Source organism: Dreissena polymorpha, chromosome 2 (assembly GCF_020536995.1).
Source record: "Dreissena polymorpha isolate Duluth1 chromosome 2, UMN_Dpol_1.0, whole genome shotgun sequence".
Taxonomy (NCBI): Eukaryota; Metazoa; Mollusca; class Bivalvia; order Myida; family Dreissenidae; genus Dreissena; species Dreissena polymorpha.
Window position 1 is genome coordinate 8,199,959 of NC_068356.1, and position 18,393 is coordinate 8,218,351.

General features: G+C 38.4%; 1 protein-coding gene across 1 annotated transcript in view; it reads left to right on the plus strand.

The window, feature by feature from the left end:
• Nucleotides 1-18,393, plus strand: part of LOC127865768 (TBC1 domain family member 16-like) — a 52,733-nt gene that overhangs the window by 1,890 nt on the left and 32,450 nt on the right. The window contains exons 2-3 of the mRNA XM_052405720.1: nucleotides 5,055-5,299; nucleotides 14,980-16,165. Of these exons, the coding sequence (XP_052261680.1) occupies nucleotides 5,102-5,299; nucleotides 14,980-16,165 (1,384 nt within the window). The 5' untranslated portion in view covers nucleotides 5,055-5,101. The remainder of the gene's footprint in view (nucleotides 1-5,054; nucleotides 5,300-14,979; nucleotides 16,166-18,393) is intronic.

The window sequence follows — 18,393 nt, forward strand, 5'->3', positions numbered from 1 at the left end:
TCCTAACCCTTACCCTAACCCTTTTTTGGGGTTATCACCCCTGACCATGCCTCGCCCGTTGTAGTTTTCCGCCTCCCTTAAAGCCACACACCTTGAAATGAAATACATGGCATAGTAGATTTAAGTATAAATAAGAAACATATTTTATCTATGCCAATTAGAATATTTCTGGTGGATAAAGGATGAAATCTGTCTATTTTGCTCTTAGATTTAAAAATAATCGCGTTTGTTGAAATGGACGTATACGTCTAGAAATCCTACTTCCGGCTTAAAAGCGGTATCGTTTGAAAAATAATAAATTACTTGGTAACTAGGCTATAGATTTAATTTTATCTATGCCAATTAGAATATATCTGGTGGTTACAAGGTAGAAATCCATTTTTTTGCGCTTTAAAACTTAAAAATAATCACGTTTGTCGAAATGGACCTATACGTACAGAAATCCTACTTTCGGTTAAAAAAAAAAATAAATTACTTGCTAACTAGGCTATTGATTTAATGACAATTTTGTACACTTTCAAGTTGCATCTATATGTATTGATTAACATGCATTTCATTTCAAGGTGTGTGGCTTTAATCGTAGCAAATACTTGTAGGTTTGTAAATAAGGTTTGTAAATATAGTCAGGGCTTTCCTTATACCTCAAATCTCAAGAGTCAAGGACTCTTGGGACCATATTTTCAAGAGTCAAAATCAAACTTCTGAGAGTCCTAATAATAACGCAGGAGAGTCAATGATTTTTTGCAATTTAAGCAAATTACTGAGATATAATATATAAAAAGCAACAAATAAAAAGATACATGTATGTTAACATTTATTTCTTACATTTTACTGTCACTACAACACTATGCATTTAAACACAATATTTCAATGATTAATAAATACAAAACATGTATTCAAATACAACATTAACTTCATGTATACAGCAGAGTAATATGTCATATGTTCTTCTTTCGCACGTTTGGGGGTGTTAGGAGCACTGTCATTTAGATCTAAAGTACGCTTTGTCGTTGGCGTCTTACACACACTTTCAGAGTTACTACCGAATCCGAATTCGAAAAGGTTTCTCTGCGACATTTTCCGAATGCACTAGCACAATTACACTTTGCACAATTACACTTTATCCAATAACTTTGTTTGACCGTTTCGCGTGGCTATTAAATTAAGAATGAAATACAAAATGTGAAAAAAAAAACATTTCCGCTGGCTATCACAAAAAAAAACAACAACATACGGGTGGTACCTAAACACAATATAAATCGGTAAACTATAAAAGGAAATTATTTATACTCGCCGATAAAGGTGCCACTGTATTTAATCCCATCAAAAATTCCGACGCCCTTTAATTATTTCATGTGCCATCTTCACGGAAGACGTGCGACCAACACGCCGTTTTCTATGCCTTCTCAAACGGTCAATTATTACGCCTACATGTATTTTGTAATCAATTAGCTCATGCAAAAATTGTCACTTTGCCACAAGGCCAGTTGTATCGGTTCTATAGTTATTTTTAGCAACTTTGATGCAAAGCGTGTAATTTGACGTTGTAGACAGTACATATGCCAGCATAACTTTCGCGCGTCTTTGAACGTCTTTGAACTGAGCAATCATGAAGTGATTCAGCTTTGGAAATACATTCTGCCATACTCTGGAAATATCTCAAAATATGCTTTACGGTGTTATGTGGATATGGATGTTATTATTTTATATTGAATATTATTAAAACTGAAGCGGATGAGTCCATTCTGTTTTGGTGGGTTTATAGTTCTTTTTAAATGCTCTGAGCTTTTATGAGTACATACGTACAGCTCAGAGGGTCAATAGCTGGGAGTTGGATTATTGCAACTAGGTGGGTTTAATGCACGTCTTTTCCGCAAACAGCTGATAACAAACGCTATGATAAATAATGGAAAGTTAATACACGCGTCATCGAACCAGCAGTGTTTTAATTGGTCAATACTAGATTTCTTAATTAACCAAACTCCGCCTACTGGGTGGACTTGTGCTTCGATGATTGGAAACGGGCGTCAACGATAAGCGTGTACTAAATGAGATACTCCGCCCCGAGCCAATTATCGCTTAGTCTTAACAACTTATGATCTCGTTGACGCAAGTCGGTATATTCCCCCGGGTCAAATGTGACGCATGACGTAATTTTCTCAAGAGTCAAAAAGGGGTCTTCTGTAATTTTCAAGCGTCAAAACCCGGGAGCTCGGGTCAAAGGAAAGCCCTGATAGTCATTGTATTTTCAATTGAATGTGTGCACAAATGAATTAAAATTCTAAAGATTGTCACCATTTGTGTGTTGCTCAGTCAAAATGGGCTGGAAGAGGCAGGCAAAGAGAAGCAGGATGCAGCACCTTGCTATTTTGATCTAGATCTTTCACTACATTTAGATTTTGTTATCCCCACGCTTTTTGAAAAAAAGGTGGGGATATTGTGGTTATCTCCGCCGTCCGTCTGTCTGTCTGTCCGTCCGTCCTGGCCACTATCTCCTCCTACACTAAAAGCACTAGAACCTTGAAACTTACACACATGGTAGCTATGAGCATATGTGCGACCCTGCACTATTTGGAATTTTGATCTGACCCCTGGGTCAAAAGTTATAGCGGTTGGGGTGGGGCCGCGTCAGAAATTATCACTCATTTTTTTAGGTTATTTTACATTTACTTCTTTATTTCTACACCGATTCACTTCAAATTGATACTGGACCTCTCTTATGACAATACGGTCAATCTCAACCATGCATGGCCCCATTCCCAACCCTGGGGCGCCCCGCCCACATAGGCCACACCCACCAAAAATTTCCATTTACTATAATTTTTTCATTTCTACACGGATTCACTTCAAATTGATACTGAACTTTTGTTATGACATTAGGGTCAATCTCAACTATGCATGGCCCCAATCCCAACCCTGGGGCGCCCGCCCACATAGGCCACACCTACCAAAAAATTCCATTTACTTTAATTTTTTCATTTCTACACGGATTCACTTCAAATTGATACTGAACTTCTCTTATGACATTAGGGTCAATCTCAACTATGCATGGCCCCATAACCAACCCTGGGGCCCCGCCCACATAGACCACACCCACCCAAAATTGCCTTTACTATAATTTCTTCATTTCTACACCGATTCACTTCAAATTGATATTGAACTTCTCTTATGACAATACAGTCAATCTCAACTATGCATGGCCCCATTACCAACCCTGGGGCGCCCCGCCCACATAGACCACACCCACCCAAAATTGCCTTTTACTATAATTTCTTCATTTCTACACCAATTCACTTCTAATTATCCCCACGCTTTTTGAAAAAAAGGTGGGGATATTGTGGTGATCTCCGCCGTCCGTCCGTCCGTCTGTCCGTCCGTCTGTCCGTCCGTCCTGGCCACTATCTCCTCCTACACTAAAAGCACTAGAACCTTGAAATTTACACACATGGTAGCTATGAGCATATGTGCGACCCTGCACTATTTGGAATTTTGATCTGACCCCTGGGTCAAAAGTTATAGGGGTTGGGGTGGGGCCGCGTCAGAAATTATCACTCATTTTTTTAGGTTATTTTACATTTACTTCTTTATTTCTACACCGATTCACTTCAAATTGATACTGGACCTCACCTATGACAATACGGTCAATCTCAACCATGCATGGCCCCATTCCCAACCCTGGGGCGCCCCGCCCACATAGGCCACACCCACCAAAAATTTCCATTTACTATAATTTTTTCATTTCTACACGGATTCACTTCAAATTGATACTGAACTTTTGTTATGACATTAGGGTCAATCTCAACTATGCATGGCCCCAATCCCAACCCTGGGGCGCCCGCCCACATAGGCCACACCCACCAAAAAATTCCATTTACTATAATTTTTTCATTTCTACACGGATTCACTTCAAATTGATACTGAACTTCTCTTATGACATTAGGGTCAATCTCAACTATGCATGGCCCCATAACCAACCCTGGGGCCCCGCCCACATAGACCACACCCACCCAAAATTGCCTTTACTATAATTTCTTCATTTCTACACCGATTCACTTCAAATTGATATTGAACTTCTCTTATGACAATACAGTCAATCTCAACTATGCATGGCCCCATTACCAACCCTGGGGCGCCCCGCCCACATAGACCACACCCACCCAAAATTGCCTTTTACTATAATTTCTTCATTTCTACACCGATTCACTTCAAATTGATACTGAACCTCTCTTATGACAATACGGTCAATCTCAACTATGCATGGCCCCATTACCAACCCTGGGGCGCCCTGCCCACATATGTCACACCCACCCAAAATTGCCTTTTACTATAACTTCTTCATTTCTACACCAATTCACTTCTAATTGATGATGAACTTCTCTTATGACAATACGGTCAATCTCAGCTATGCATGGCCCCATTACCAACCCTGGGGCACACCTAGGTCAAACATTCGGCGTGGGGATATGCGTCGGCCTCTGCCGCGCCATTTCTAGTTGATGATGAACTTCTCTTATGACAATACGGTCAATCTCAGCTATGCATGGCCCCATTACCAACCCTGGGGCACACCTAGGTCAAACATTCGGCGTGGGTTACGCGTCGGCCTCTGCCGCGCCATTTCTAGTTATCATATTTTATAGTTCTGATATATTAGTTTATGTTATGAGATTATGTAGGGACTTTACTATTATAGTTTGATTTGAATTACTTTTTTTACCAAAGTATGCAAGATTACTGGACAATATAATTGTTTACTAATGATTTGACTGTTGTTTTTTTAAATTTGGATTGATACAGGTCTTTATTGAATTTTGGTGATATTTTTCTATTTTGTTCATTCAAACATTCGTGCCCATAATTTCAGGATAGTATCTTATTATGCTTCTGTTTTGTTTAAAGTTGCTCTATGGGTTGATATTTAATAAAAATCAAGTTTTCTGTCATCTAGAAAAGTTATCAGCGTATCTTAAACTGGAACTTAGGCATACTATAAATACTTTATTTTATCACATGTTAACTGCTGAAAAACACTATTTCATTTGGTTTATGTTTAGAATGCCTGAACGCACTACAGAAGAACGCAAGGTTTTCTTGTCAAAAGATGGCCTTTAGTAGCATTTTCAAGAAGGCGTCAAATCTCCTTGGATTTACATCTCCTACCAACCTGAAGCCGCCACCTCTTGATGGTGAGATCATCTACTGTAAGAACAATGTCTGTGTACACCCGCCCGCGTCTCTTGCAGCCGATAAAGAGGAGCACCACCAGGGGTATCTCACACTGCGCGCAACTCAGGATAAGGTATTTTTTCAGTCTTCCTAGAATGTGATACCATTGAATGTTTTCATCCACTAGCTGCCGTATGATTAGGATTCCCGCGGGATAAAACATATGTCGCCCCAAATTTTTTCCACATTTTTACCTCACCTGAACATAATGTGCTCATGGAGAGCTTTTGTGATGGCATTTTGTCAGTTGATTGTAGTGTGGCTTCAACAATTTAAAAAGGTTCCGTTTGGTAGCATAATATTGCCACTTGACGGGGGGGGGGGGGGGAGACATTTTTATGTCCCCCACTATAGTAGTGGGGGACATATTGTTTTTGCCCTGTCTGTCTGTTGGTCTGTCTGTCTGTTTGCGCCAACTTTAACATTTTGCAATAACTTTTGCTATATTGAAGATAGCAACTTCATATTTGGCATGCATGTGTATCTTATGAAGCTGCACATTTTGAGTGGTGAAAGGTGAAGGTCAAGGTCATCCTTCAAGGTCAGAGGTCCAAATATATGTGGCCCAAATCGCTTATTTTATGAATACTTTTGCAATATTGAAGATAGCAACTTGATATTTGGCATGCACATGCATCTCATGGAGCTGCACATTTTGAGTGGTGAAATGTCAAGGTCAAGGTCATCCTTCAAGGTCAGAGGTCAAATATATGTGGCCCAAATCGCTTATTTTATGAATACTTTTGCAATATTGAATATAGCAACTTGGTATTTGGCATGCATGTGTATCTCATGGAGCTGCACATTTTGAGTGGTGAAAGGTCAAGGTCAAGGTCATCCTTCACAAGTTCAAGGTCATCCTTCAAAGTCAAACGTCATATAGGGGGACATTGTGTTTCACAAACGCATCTTGTTCCAAATATGGCTTTAGTTAAAACTTGTTGTTAATGGTCTATAAGTCACATTTATTGTCCAATTTTCATGAAATTTGGTCAGCATATTTGTTTTAATAATATGGGTGTGTTCTGTTGAAAAACATGGCTGCCAGGGGGAAAGGAAATTTATCCTTATGGCTATAGTAAAACGTTGTTAGCACTCTAAAAGTTACATTTATTGTTCACTGTTCATGAAAGTTGGTCAGAACATTAATCTTGGGCTGCAAAGAACAGGTCAGTTCATTTGTATCTCAAGTCAGTGACTTTGGGCCGTTCTGTTAATAATATTTCACATTGGAAACAATTGAGGGTGATTAAAAACAGATTTGTCACATTTAATGAGCATAACTAAAATTAAGGTGATTACAACTTTGCATTACAGTTCATATCTGTATAATTACAACTTTTGTCACATTCATATGAATGCTGCATTCTGATTGGATAATTTGTTCACGTGACCGGTTTTTCATTTTCCGATGAACCCACTTCGTATGCAAATTTATACATGAATATTCATGGCGCTACTTTCTGGTCATAAACAAGTTGCCAAAATGACGTTATGTTTGCGCGAAACTTAATGGCGTTGTTTCTTATTGGTCAATAGCGAAAAGACGTTACATTTTTTGCGCCAACTTCAATGCTATATCCGTTTGACGGAGATGAAACCGAAACTGAAAAATATTCATACGCTCGATTAAAAAAGACTTTTAGGAACCTTACCACGATTGAATTTCAGCTTTAAGATTATTTCGTGCCGTCGGCGTTTATGCAAATTAGGCGTAATTTTCCCGACAGTTCATACACCCATGAAATGCAGAAAAATGCTATTCAATTCTTAAATGAAGTATGTGTTTGATTGCACATAATTCATATACATGTATTTAGTGAAAATGTATGACAATATAAAACTAAGAGGACTAAGATCATGGCTCAGAATTGCTCACCTTGTGATGTGTAGTGTTTTATCCAGGCCGTTTTAGCGTGGCGCGGCGCCACGCCGCTTTTTTGAAGAGCCTCGCTGCCCCATTCAAAGCAAATCAGCGCCACGCTGCCCTTTTCAAAGGCCGCCGCCCTGTTTTCCGCCATGCGCGACCTTATTGATAACATCTTAATTGCCTCTTAAGCAAGCTTCTAAGCCGACTATTATCAGCGAAGATTCGCGCGGTTGTGAATTCGTCATGCGTGAATAACCATATGTCAATATCAATCGATAATTTCAGTGGCTTTGTAACACTAATCGGTCCAGATACAATCGTGCACAGTTTCTTAGAAGACTTGATGAAAACCTCGATGTTATTCACGTGGAAATTGTGCATTTCATGCATAATTCAGTTATATCAAAACATTTATTTTTACGCGTAATTAAATAAAAAAAAAAACACCAGTTGTATCTGTAAAATATTGATTTGTTTTCAATTTAATGAAAAACAGTTTTAAGTTAATAAAAATTAATTTACAGGGCTTGCACTAAGCGGCGTGCGGCCGTATATTACGCCCGATAATTGTTTCCATACGCCGATTACAAAACCCCATGACGTCCACTGTACTTCCTGAAAATTGGCCATACGCCGAAAATAGCAACCCGCATATTAAAGCTGTCGATTAAAATAACGATCCGCCTCCTATCCAATAGAATTGGCGCAGGCTCACAGTAGATGTGTGTTGATGAATTGTAGCAGACGACAATCTTAACACGTTTGCTGTTCACGGTTAGGCAGACCGCGCTAAATTGGAGCACGTGCTTGTTTATTGTCACGATGTTTTGATTACAATAATACAACTAGAAATGGCGCGGCAGAGGCCGACGCGTATCCCCACGCCGAATGTTTGACCTAGGTGTGCCCCAGGGTTGGTAATGGGGCCATGCATAGCTGAGATTGACCGTATTGTCATAAGAGAAGTTCATCATCAATTAGAAGTGAATTGGTGTAGAAATGAAGAAGTTATAGTAAAAGGCAATTTTGGGTGGGTGTGACATATGTGGGCAGGGCGCCCCAGGGTTGGTAATGGGGCCATGCATAGTTGAGATTGACCGTATTGTCATAAGAGAGGTTCAGTATCAATTTGAAGTGAATCGGTGTAGAAATGAAGAAATTATAGTAAAAGGCAATTTTGGGTGGGTGTGGTCTATGTGGGCGGGGCGCCCCAGGGTTGGTAATGGGGCCATGCATAGTTGAGATTGACTGTATTGTCATAAGAGAAGTTCAATATCAATTTGAAGTGAATCGGTGTAGAAATGAAGAAATTATAGTAAAGGCAATTTTGGGTGGGTGTGGTCTATGTGGGCGGGGCCCCAGGGTTGGTTATGGGGCCATGCATAGTTGAGATTGACCCTAATGTCATAAGAGAAGTTCAGTATCAATTTGAAGTGAATCCGTGTAGAAATGAAAAAATTATAGTAAATGGAATTTTTTGGTGGGTGTGGCCTATGTGGGCGGGCGCCCCAGGGTTGGGATTGGGGCCATGCATAGTTGAGATTGACCCTAATGTCATAACAAAAGTTCAGTATCAATTTGAAGTGAATCCGTGTAGAAATGAAAAAATTATAGTAAATGGAAATTTTTGGTGGGTGTGGCCTATGTGGGCGGGGCGCCCCAGGGTTGGGAATGGGGCCATGCATGGTTGAGATTGACCGTATTGTCATAGGTGAGGTCCAGTATCAATTTGAAGTGAATCGGTGTAGAAATAAAGAAGTAAATGTAAAATAACCTAAAAAAATGAGTGATAATTTCTGACGCGGCCCCACCCCAACCCCTATAACTTTTGACCCAGGGGTCAGATCAAAATTCCAAATAGTGCAGGGTCGCACATACGCTCATAGCTACCATGTGTGTAAATTTCAAGGTTCTAGTGCTTTTAGTGTAGGAGGAGATAGTGGCCAGGACGGACGGACAGACGGACGGACGGACGGACGGCGGAGATCACCACAATATCCCCACCTTTTTTTCAAAAAGCGTGGGGATAATAACGTGTGAATGTCGGCAAAGAAGTTGATACCCCGTCTTGGACCCTGTTTGGCCAAAAGTTGTTAATTGTTGTAATGGCCTGCACCACTGGTTCAATTAAGAACATTATGACCCGTTTGTAACTTGTCAAAATATGTTAATTGGCAAACACAGATATGAATTTTACAAAAATATTGAACTTGTACCACTTATCATTCGTGTTTAGAATGTCGCAACGTACGCTTTCCGATTTTGGCATTCCACTTTCGACCAAACGTAAATTAGAAATTGATGCAAATTGCTTTTTAAGCAAAACAAGTTTATATCGGAGACCAATTAACGTGTATTGAATTAATTGACAATGAACAAAAGACAGTACGGCGCCGTTCCTAGTTACACTTTTTGCGAAATAAAATGTACACAATACAACACGTGGTCATGAAAGTTCAAAGTGAAAACAATACCCGTTTACAATTTTATGCGGCAACACTTTAAAGATGCATATAAAGGACTTGTTTGTGCAATGTGTGTAACGTTTTAAATATAAATAATTGTTTAAGAGGGTAACTCATTTAACAGTATTCTAAGACTTCTTTGAAAAGCTAAAGTTTGTATAAGATATATATCCTATGGTGTTTAATCTTGTTTTTTTGTTACTACATGAAAATATAAAACACATAATAAAATATACATTCTGGATTTTGTTGGTTTAATTATTCAACAATAAATCTCAAAACTATACATATAATGTTTGTGTGTAACAAAGATTGTTATTAAGTCACTATACAGATATATTTGTGCCCTTTTTATGGATGTCGCGCGCTAAAGTGCCCTTTTTTGAAATTTTGAACCACGCCCCTTTTCCTTCCTGTATAAAACACTAGATGTGGCATGGTTATTTTCACACCCAGAGGTATAATTTTAGCTAACATTATAGAGGACCGATTTCAATCAGCGATTGTTTGGCCAATTAGTAACAGTTCCAGTACCATACCGATTGTGAAAAATTAACGCAAACAACTCTGAAATTAAGAAATTAAGCATCATGAAATCTTCAGATTTGGAATGATGGGTCTTTTCAATTGCTTGGATTTAATTGCGGATACCCATTAAAATATTCATTTACATGCCTTTTGGCTTGAAATGTTTAGTTTCAGTGCTCCTTTTATTTGATTGCTTGCAGACAATGCACTTTTGGAACTAAATTGATGCAATTTTCCTCCCCTGTTTTCAGATGGCAATTGTGAATTTTGTAGTTTTTCCTAAATTTGGAAAGTACCTTTTACAGGTGCTTTATAAAGAAGGGGAAAAAGTCTGTATAAATCTGAGGACCCATGGGATCTGGGCAGTTTTAACTGTTGTGGCATGATTTGAACAAACTTTATAGAAGGCCATAATACAATCTTACCCACCAAATATTTAACCTTGTGGTTTCAAGAAGATTTTTTAAAATATTTTTAGCTCATCTATTTTTTGAAAAAAAATTATGAGCTATTGTCATCACCTTGGCGTCAGCATCAGCGTCGGCGTCGGCGTCCGGTTAAGTTTTGTGTTTAGGTCCACTTTTCTCATAAAGTATCAAAGCTATTGCATTCAAACTTGGTACACTTACTTACTATCATGAGGGGACTGGGCAGGCAAAGTTAGATAACTCTGGCGTGCATTTTGACAGAATTATGTGCCCTTTTTATACTTAGAAAATTGAAAATTTGGTTAAGTTTTGTGTTTAGGTCCACTTTTCTCATAAAGCATCAAAGCTATTGCATTTAAACTTGGTACACTTACTTATTATCATGAGGGGACTGGGCAGGCAAAGTATGATAACTCTGGCGTGCATTTTGACAGAATTATGTGCCCTTTTTATACTTAGAAAATTGAAAATTTGGTTAAGTTTTGTGTGTAGGTCCACTTTATTCCTAAAGTATCAAAGCTATTGCTTTCATTACTTACTTTCATAAGGGGACTGTGCAGGCAAAGTTATGTAACTCTGACTGGCATTTTGACAGAATTATGGCCCCTTTATACTTAGAAAATAGAAAATTTCGTTAAGTTTTGTGTTTTGGGCCGCTTTACTCCTAAAGTATCATAGCTATTGCTTTCAGGTTTGGAACACTCACAAACTATCATAAGGGGACTGTACGGAACAAGTTGCATAAATCTGGTTGTCATTTTGACGGAATTATGGCCCTTTTTTGACATAGTAACTTTGAATATATGGTTAAATTTTGTGTTTACACCCACTTTACTTCTAAAGTACATGTATCAAGGCTTTTGCTTTCAAACTTCAAATACTTTCATACTATCATGAGGGTTCTGTACCTGGCAAGTTGAATTTTACCTTGACCTTTGAATGACCTTGACTCTTAATGTCAAATAATTAAATTTTGCAAAAATTGCCATGACTTCGTTATTTATGATCAGATTTGATTGATTCTTTGACAAATCAACTCATTTTTTTTTAGCTCATCTATTTTTTGAAAAAAAATTATGAGCTATTGTCATCACCTTGGCGTCGGCATTGGCGTCGGCGTCCGGTTAAGTTTTGCGTTTAGGTCCACTTTTCTCAGAAAGTATCAATGCTATTGCATTCAAACTTGGTACACTTACTTACTATCATGAGGGGACTGGGCAGGCAAAGTATGATAACTCTGGCGTGCATTTTGACAGAATTATGTGCCTTTTTTATACTTAGAAAATTGAAAATTTGGTTAAGTTTTGTGTTTAGGTCCATTTTATTCCTTAAGTATCAAAGTTATTGCTTTCATACTTGCAACACTTATTAACTATCATAAGGGGACTGTGCAGGCAAAGTTATGTAACTCTGACTGGCATTTGGACGGAATTATGGACCCTTTGTACATAGAAAATTGAAAATTTTGTTAAGTTTTGTGTTTTGGTCCACTTTACCCCTAAAGTATCATAGATATTGCTTTCATACTTGGAACACTTGCAAACTATCATAAGGGCACAGTAAAAGGACAAGTTGCATAACTCTGGTTGTCATTTTTACGAAATTATGGCCCTTTTTTGACTTAGTAACTTTGAATATATGGTTAAATTTTGTGTTTCGATCCACTTCTAAAGTATCAAGGCTATTGCTTTCAAACTTCAAATACTTTCATGCTATCATGAGGTTACTGTACCTGGCAAGTTGAATTTTACCTTGACCTTTGAATGACCTTGACTCTCAAGGTCAAATTATTAAATTTTGCTAAAAATGCCATAACTTCTTTATTTATGATTAGATTTGATTGATACTTTGACAAAACTACTCTTACCTGACATACCACAATAGACTCCACCCAAACCATCCCCCGTGCCCTCCCCCCTCCCCCCCGAATCAACTTCCCCCCCCCCCCCCCGAATCACCCCCCCCCCCTAATTTTTTTTAAAGATCATCTCACAAATGACCACAACACCCTCACACTATACTATACCCCCTCGCCCCCACCCCCCACCCCACCCCCCATTTTTTTTTTGAAACGGTTAAAAAACACAAATATTTATTTTTATTATTTTATGTTTGAAATACCATCCAACCATCGCACCCAAGAATACCCCCCCCACCCCCCCACCCCCCCCCACCCCCCCCCCCTGAATTCCCCCCTAATTTTTTTTTTTTTTTTTTTTTTTTTTTTAAGATCATCTCACAAATGACCACACCACACCCTCACACTATACTATAACCCCCCCCCCGAATCCCCCCCCCCCCCCTAATTTTCTTTTTTTTTCTTTTAAGATCATCTCACAAATTACCACCACACACCCTCACACTATACTATACCCCCCCCCCATCCCCCCCCCCGAATCCCCCCCCTAAATTTTTTTTTGTATTTTTTTTAAGATCATCTCACAAATGACCACCACACCCTCACACTATACTATAACCCCCCCACCCTACTCCCCAAAATTATTTTTTTTGAAACGGTTAAAAAACACAAATATTTATTTTTATTATTTATGTTTGAAATACCGTCCAACCATCGCACCCAAGAATACCCCCCTCCCCTCCCCCCCCCGAATTCCCCCCCCCCCCACTAATGTTGTTTTTTTTTTAAGATCATCTCACAAATGACCACCACAACCCTCACACTATACTATACCCACCCACCCCACCCCCCCCAATTTTTTTTTTGAAACGGTTAAAAAACACAAATATTTATTTTTATTATTTTATGTTTGAAATACCGTCCAACCATCGCACCCCACCCAAGAATACCCCCCCCCCCCCCCCCCCCCCCCCCCCCCCCCCGAATTCCCCCCGCCCTAATTTTTTAAAAAAAATAATCTCACAAATGACCACCACACCCTCACACTATACCCCACCCCACCCCACCCCCAAATTTGTTTTTTAAATGGTTAAAAAACACAAATATTTATTTTTATTATATTATGTTTGAAATACCATCCAACCATCGAATTTTTTTTTGCATTTTTTTTCCGCATTTTTGGAAGATAATGTAATAAATGTCCACGCCCCCACACTATACACTCCTCTTCACTCCACCCCTCCCTCCTTTGTGATTGAAAATGATAGTCCCTTCACCTTTAAAAAGAAAATAGATGAGCGGTCTGCACCCGCAAGGCGGTGCTCTTGATTAAAGATCATCTTATAAATGACCACACACCCTCACACTATACCCCCCCCCCCTCCCCCCCCCCCCCCCCCCCCCAATTATTTTTTTTGGAAACATGGTTAAAAAACAAAAATGTTTATTTTTATTATTTTATTTTTGAAAGACCGTCCAACTATCCCACCCAAGAATCCACCCCCCCCCCCCCCCCCAAAATTTTTTTTTTAATTTTTATTTTGTTTTTGCATTTTTATTTCTTATTTTTGGAAGATAATGTAATAAATGACCACACCCCCACACTATACACCCCTCTCCACCCCACCCATCCATCTGTTTTGATTGAAGTATTGAGATAATTCCCTTCACCTTTAAAAAGAAAAATAGATGAGCGGTCTGCACCCGCAAGGCGCTGCTCTTGTTATATCAGTCTTCATAAATCATGAGACCAAAAAGGCAAAGTCAGTGTTGACCCCAGGTTCATTTTATAAAGAAACTAATATCATTAAAATATCAAAATATCCCCATCTGTACTGAAGTTATTTATAACAAACTCTTTAGCTATATTTAGCAACAGCCACCTTTACCAAATGCAGGGTCTCCATACAGGCTTACTATATCACCAAGTTTGTCAAAGTTAGTTAATCAAAATGGCAAAATTATTTTTGGCCTTTGTGACATATAATAGCTACTTTGACATATATTGATATTCAACTGTTTTATAGTTAATATTATATGTATTGAGTAGTTGCGCCCTGAAATTTCTTAGTTTATTTAACAAATAGGGGCATAATTTTGCAAAATTCCAGGTCAGTTATGGAAATTTGTCAGTGACCTCACTCAATTTATTTTGAAAATAATGTTCATGTGTTTTTTTTTACTCTTTTGATGTCTTTGGTACAGGTTATGTCTCTGTAACGAGCAATTTAAAACATTAAAAAATATGATGATCAGATCTCCGTATATGGTGACTTTTATCGCCACTACAAATGTTACATAACATGCTACATTTTAAATACCCAGCAATACCTGTATTATTACCCCATGTATGCCTAGTGGACTCTCCCATCCTTCTAAATTGGATCAATTTATTTCCAAAATTAGGGATGTCTAGTATATTTATTTCTATATTTAGATATTTCTTACAGAAAATCCTTTAAGCAAACAGAGCAGACCCGCATCATGCGGCTTCTCATCTGGGTCTACGCTGTTTGCCAAGGCCTTTTTGCTAGATGCGAGGCATAAATGAGTTAAAGTTAAAACTTGTTATTCTGGTACATATAATGTTGAATTATGATACAGGCTCTTGGTCCAACGCTTATCCTTACATGGATACCCAATTCAAACTTGAAAAAGAACACAAAAAGCATTGAAAACAGTCCAAACCGATCAAATAGAAGCACACCTAAGCACAGCCCAAGAAGAAAAACCCCTAAACAAGAATTTGCCAAGTCAGATAACAATGTTGCTACTCCAACTACCTGCACCACAGATTTGTCTCCCTTGGATTCATGTGTTTCAATTGGTGACGATAAAGGTGACAAATCTGAAGAAGGTTCAATCAGGAAAAAGCACAGTATTGATAGCGTTAATTCTGAGGATTCTCTCACTTCAAAAGAAAAAGGTGTACTAAATGCTCCCAGTGAAAATAAAGGGAGAAAACTTGGAATTGAAAATGAGCAGTTTGATTCGGGGACAGCCTCTATTGGAAGAAATATTAATTCTGACAATTTTTCCCATCAAGATGGACAGGCAATGTCAGAGAATGATATTCATGCTAATAAAGTTTGTAAAATCAATACACAATTAAATAATTTGACCAAACTGGCTTTAGCTGATGAGGAAATTGATATGACAAAACAGAATCATCATTGCAGACCAAGGACTATTTCCAAACAAAGCACTAGCTCCAACAAATCAGTCAGTATTGAGATTGATGGTGATAACATTTGTGTGACTACTGAAGATCTTGAAGATGAAGTAATACAGGACGATCTCAATGATGAAAAACATGTTATTGAAATTGTTTGTACCCAAAGTAATAGCACTCAGAACTTGTCTACTGCCAACCAAAACGGACTCAATTGCAATAAATTAGGTGAGGTTCCAACTGACAACCACTGTTCTAGATTTGGTGGGGTGAGTCCCAATAGAACCATCCCACCACACCCGCAAAGTTTGAACCTTTCTGGTACCTGTGACATGCAATACCTCTCAGCACCAGATATTTCTGTTACTCGTGAAAGAAATCCGTCTGGTTCCTCCACCACCACCTCTGGGCCGGACTCCCAGCCTCCAAGCCCATATTCCAGCTCCCCGGAACAGTCTTCTGGTATGTGGGAACCAGTTATCAATGTGGACACACCCTCTAGCCCGGAATCACTGACTCACAATCTGCGGTTTCCTGAAAATTCTGTCAGCAAGAACCGATCCAATGAGAAGAAGACCGCAAAAGAGCAAGTGTGTGGGGTGTTTTCTGTGGATCTAGGTAAGTCTGCTAGCATTAAGATCTGGGGTGGTATTTTAGAAACATCTTAAGTCATTTCTTAAATATTTTCACTTAAGTTAAAAATTACAATGTTTGGTATTTCTTTACTCAATAAAGACATGCATGTTTTTTTTGGTAATCCTTAAATAACATTGACATAATGATGTTATTTTGATGTAATTTTCGCTGCCAAACTAATGCAGTATGAAATAAAACACTTAAGAAAAATTCTCAATTTAAGGATAAAAATAAAATTTAACTTAAGATGCTTCTGGAATACCACCCCTCAGCTGTGCTCAGAGAAAACCAGGCTTGATGAATGTGTGTAAAGTAGCAGGGAACCCTGTGCAGACCACTCAGACTAATCAGAAACACCACTGTCTGCTTTTATGGAATTTTTGGTCTAAAGGAATTCTTATCTAAATCTAGTCCATGCTGTAAGTGTTGTCCCTGATTAGCCTATGATGACAGCATATGCTATTCTAGGACAATTCTTTAAGCACATGCATTTAGCAAAGTTTTCCCAGAGAGTAGCTCATATTTATGATTATTAAACAGTAAAATACTCCATATCATATTATTCAGTACACCACCTCAACCTGACTTGTCTATAGACAATCCCAGAAATCGATACCTCCTGGATTACCCGCCCCTGAATACTCTCGCGCGCCTCCAAAACGGTACTGAAGAAATAAACATGGACCTATATATGTGTGAGTAGGTCCCTACACAAAACAAGGAAGCGAAACGGGTTTATCAAATATATTTGAGGATTTAAAGAGTTTCTGTTATCAATCTGACAACCACATAATAGTTCGTGTTTTTTTTTTTAATTAATATAAATTACGTAATTAGTAGAAATAAGGTTCATCTGCATTTGTTTAAGAGTAATAACACACAGCATGGACATGTACCTATTTGTGTAGGTCCCTGGCATGAATAAGGTCTTGATTGTCATTTAACATGTTATTTAAAGGTGACGCGTGATATTTTATCTAAATTTCGATATCAACACATGTGCAGACATGTGGTGTCACGGGCAAACTCATAAACGCTTTTAATCCACACTTGGAACATCGCCTCCCATTGATCGAATTCGTTCGCGCCTTTATCGCTGTTGTTTTTTTCAAGAGATGTATGTTGCTGTCATTTATAATCCGTAATTAAAGAAAAATAAATCACTTATTTTGTGGGTGTTTTTATTTTTTAAGCGTAAATTTAGACCGTTTTACGAACATTTAATAAAGACATACTTTTAGGAAATCTAGAGAACACAATTGGAACTATTTAAGTTTATTTAAGGCTCATTATTTTTCATGTTGAACATTTCAATCGTGAATTAAGATGTTCTTAAGAAAATTTAATAATATTTCAGGCAACATGTTAAACGTTATTTAAATAATAATATAAGAAAGTTGTAGACAAAAGCTGATATGTCCTTTTCAATAAAAAAGTATGACATATCCTGACATTGTACACAGTTTTGCAAGCGAATAACTCCGATACTTGTTCATTTAAATCACAAAATTAATTTCCGGCTAGTTATTTTTGTATTAGCTTGAGAGCGATTTTTAAATAATAGATTGCTAAAAACCACTTTAATTTTAGACTAAACTAGATACATTATTTTAATTTAAAAAAAATCTCTACCTGAAAATCTTACAGAGTTTCGATAACAAAGATTTACGAAACAATTTTAGTATCACAAACTTCATTTCGGCTATAGATTTGTATATTACCTTTAAAATGACACTTACAAGGGAAATATTAATAGTTAGTTTAAATACAGTCTTAACTGCTCCTCAACCAACATCATCAGCATGGATTCCGCCGTCTTAGAATGTTTCGGCCCTTTACTTCCATGAACATTCTGATAGCGGTGGGCCCACAGTGGTGATCAGTCACTGTGTGTTGGTTGATTGCCTCCAGCTCTTCTCCTCTCGCCTCAGCCACAGCCAGCTTGTTGCCCGTTCGGCTGCTTGGCTCAGTCTCTGGATAGCCACTCGTCTCTCCCTGCCAGTTGTTCCTAATGCTGTCATCAGTCTGTGCACGGACTGGGAACAGAATCCTCTAACGCCAACTGCCACGGGAAATAGCCAAGTTCGCCAGCCTTGTTGCTTGCACAGATCCATCAGTTCTGTGTACTTGGCCTTCTTCCGCTCGTAGGCCTCTTCACATCTTGCCTCCCATGGTACTGTCAGCTCTATGGTGACGAGCTTCTTTCCTGT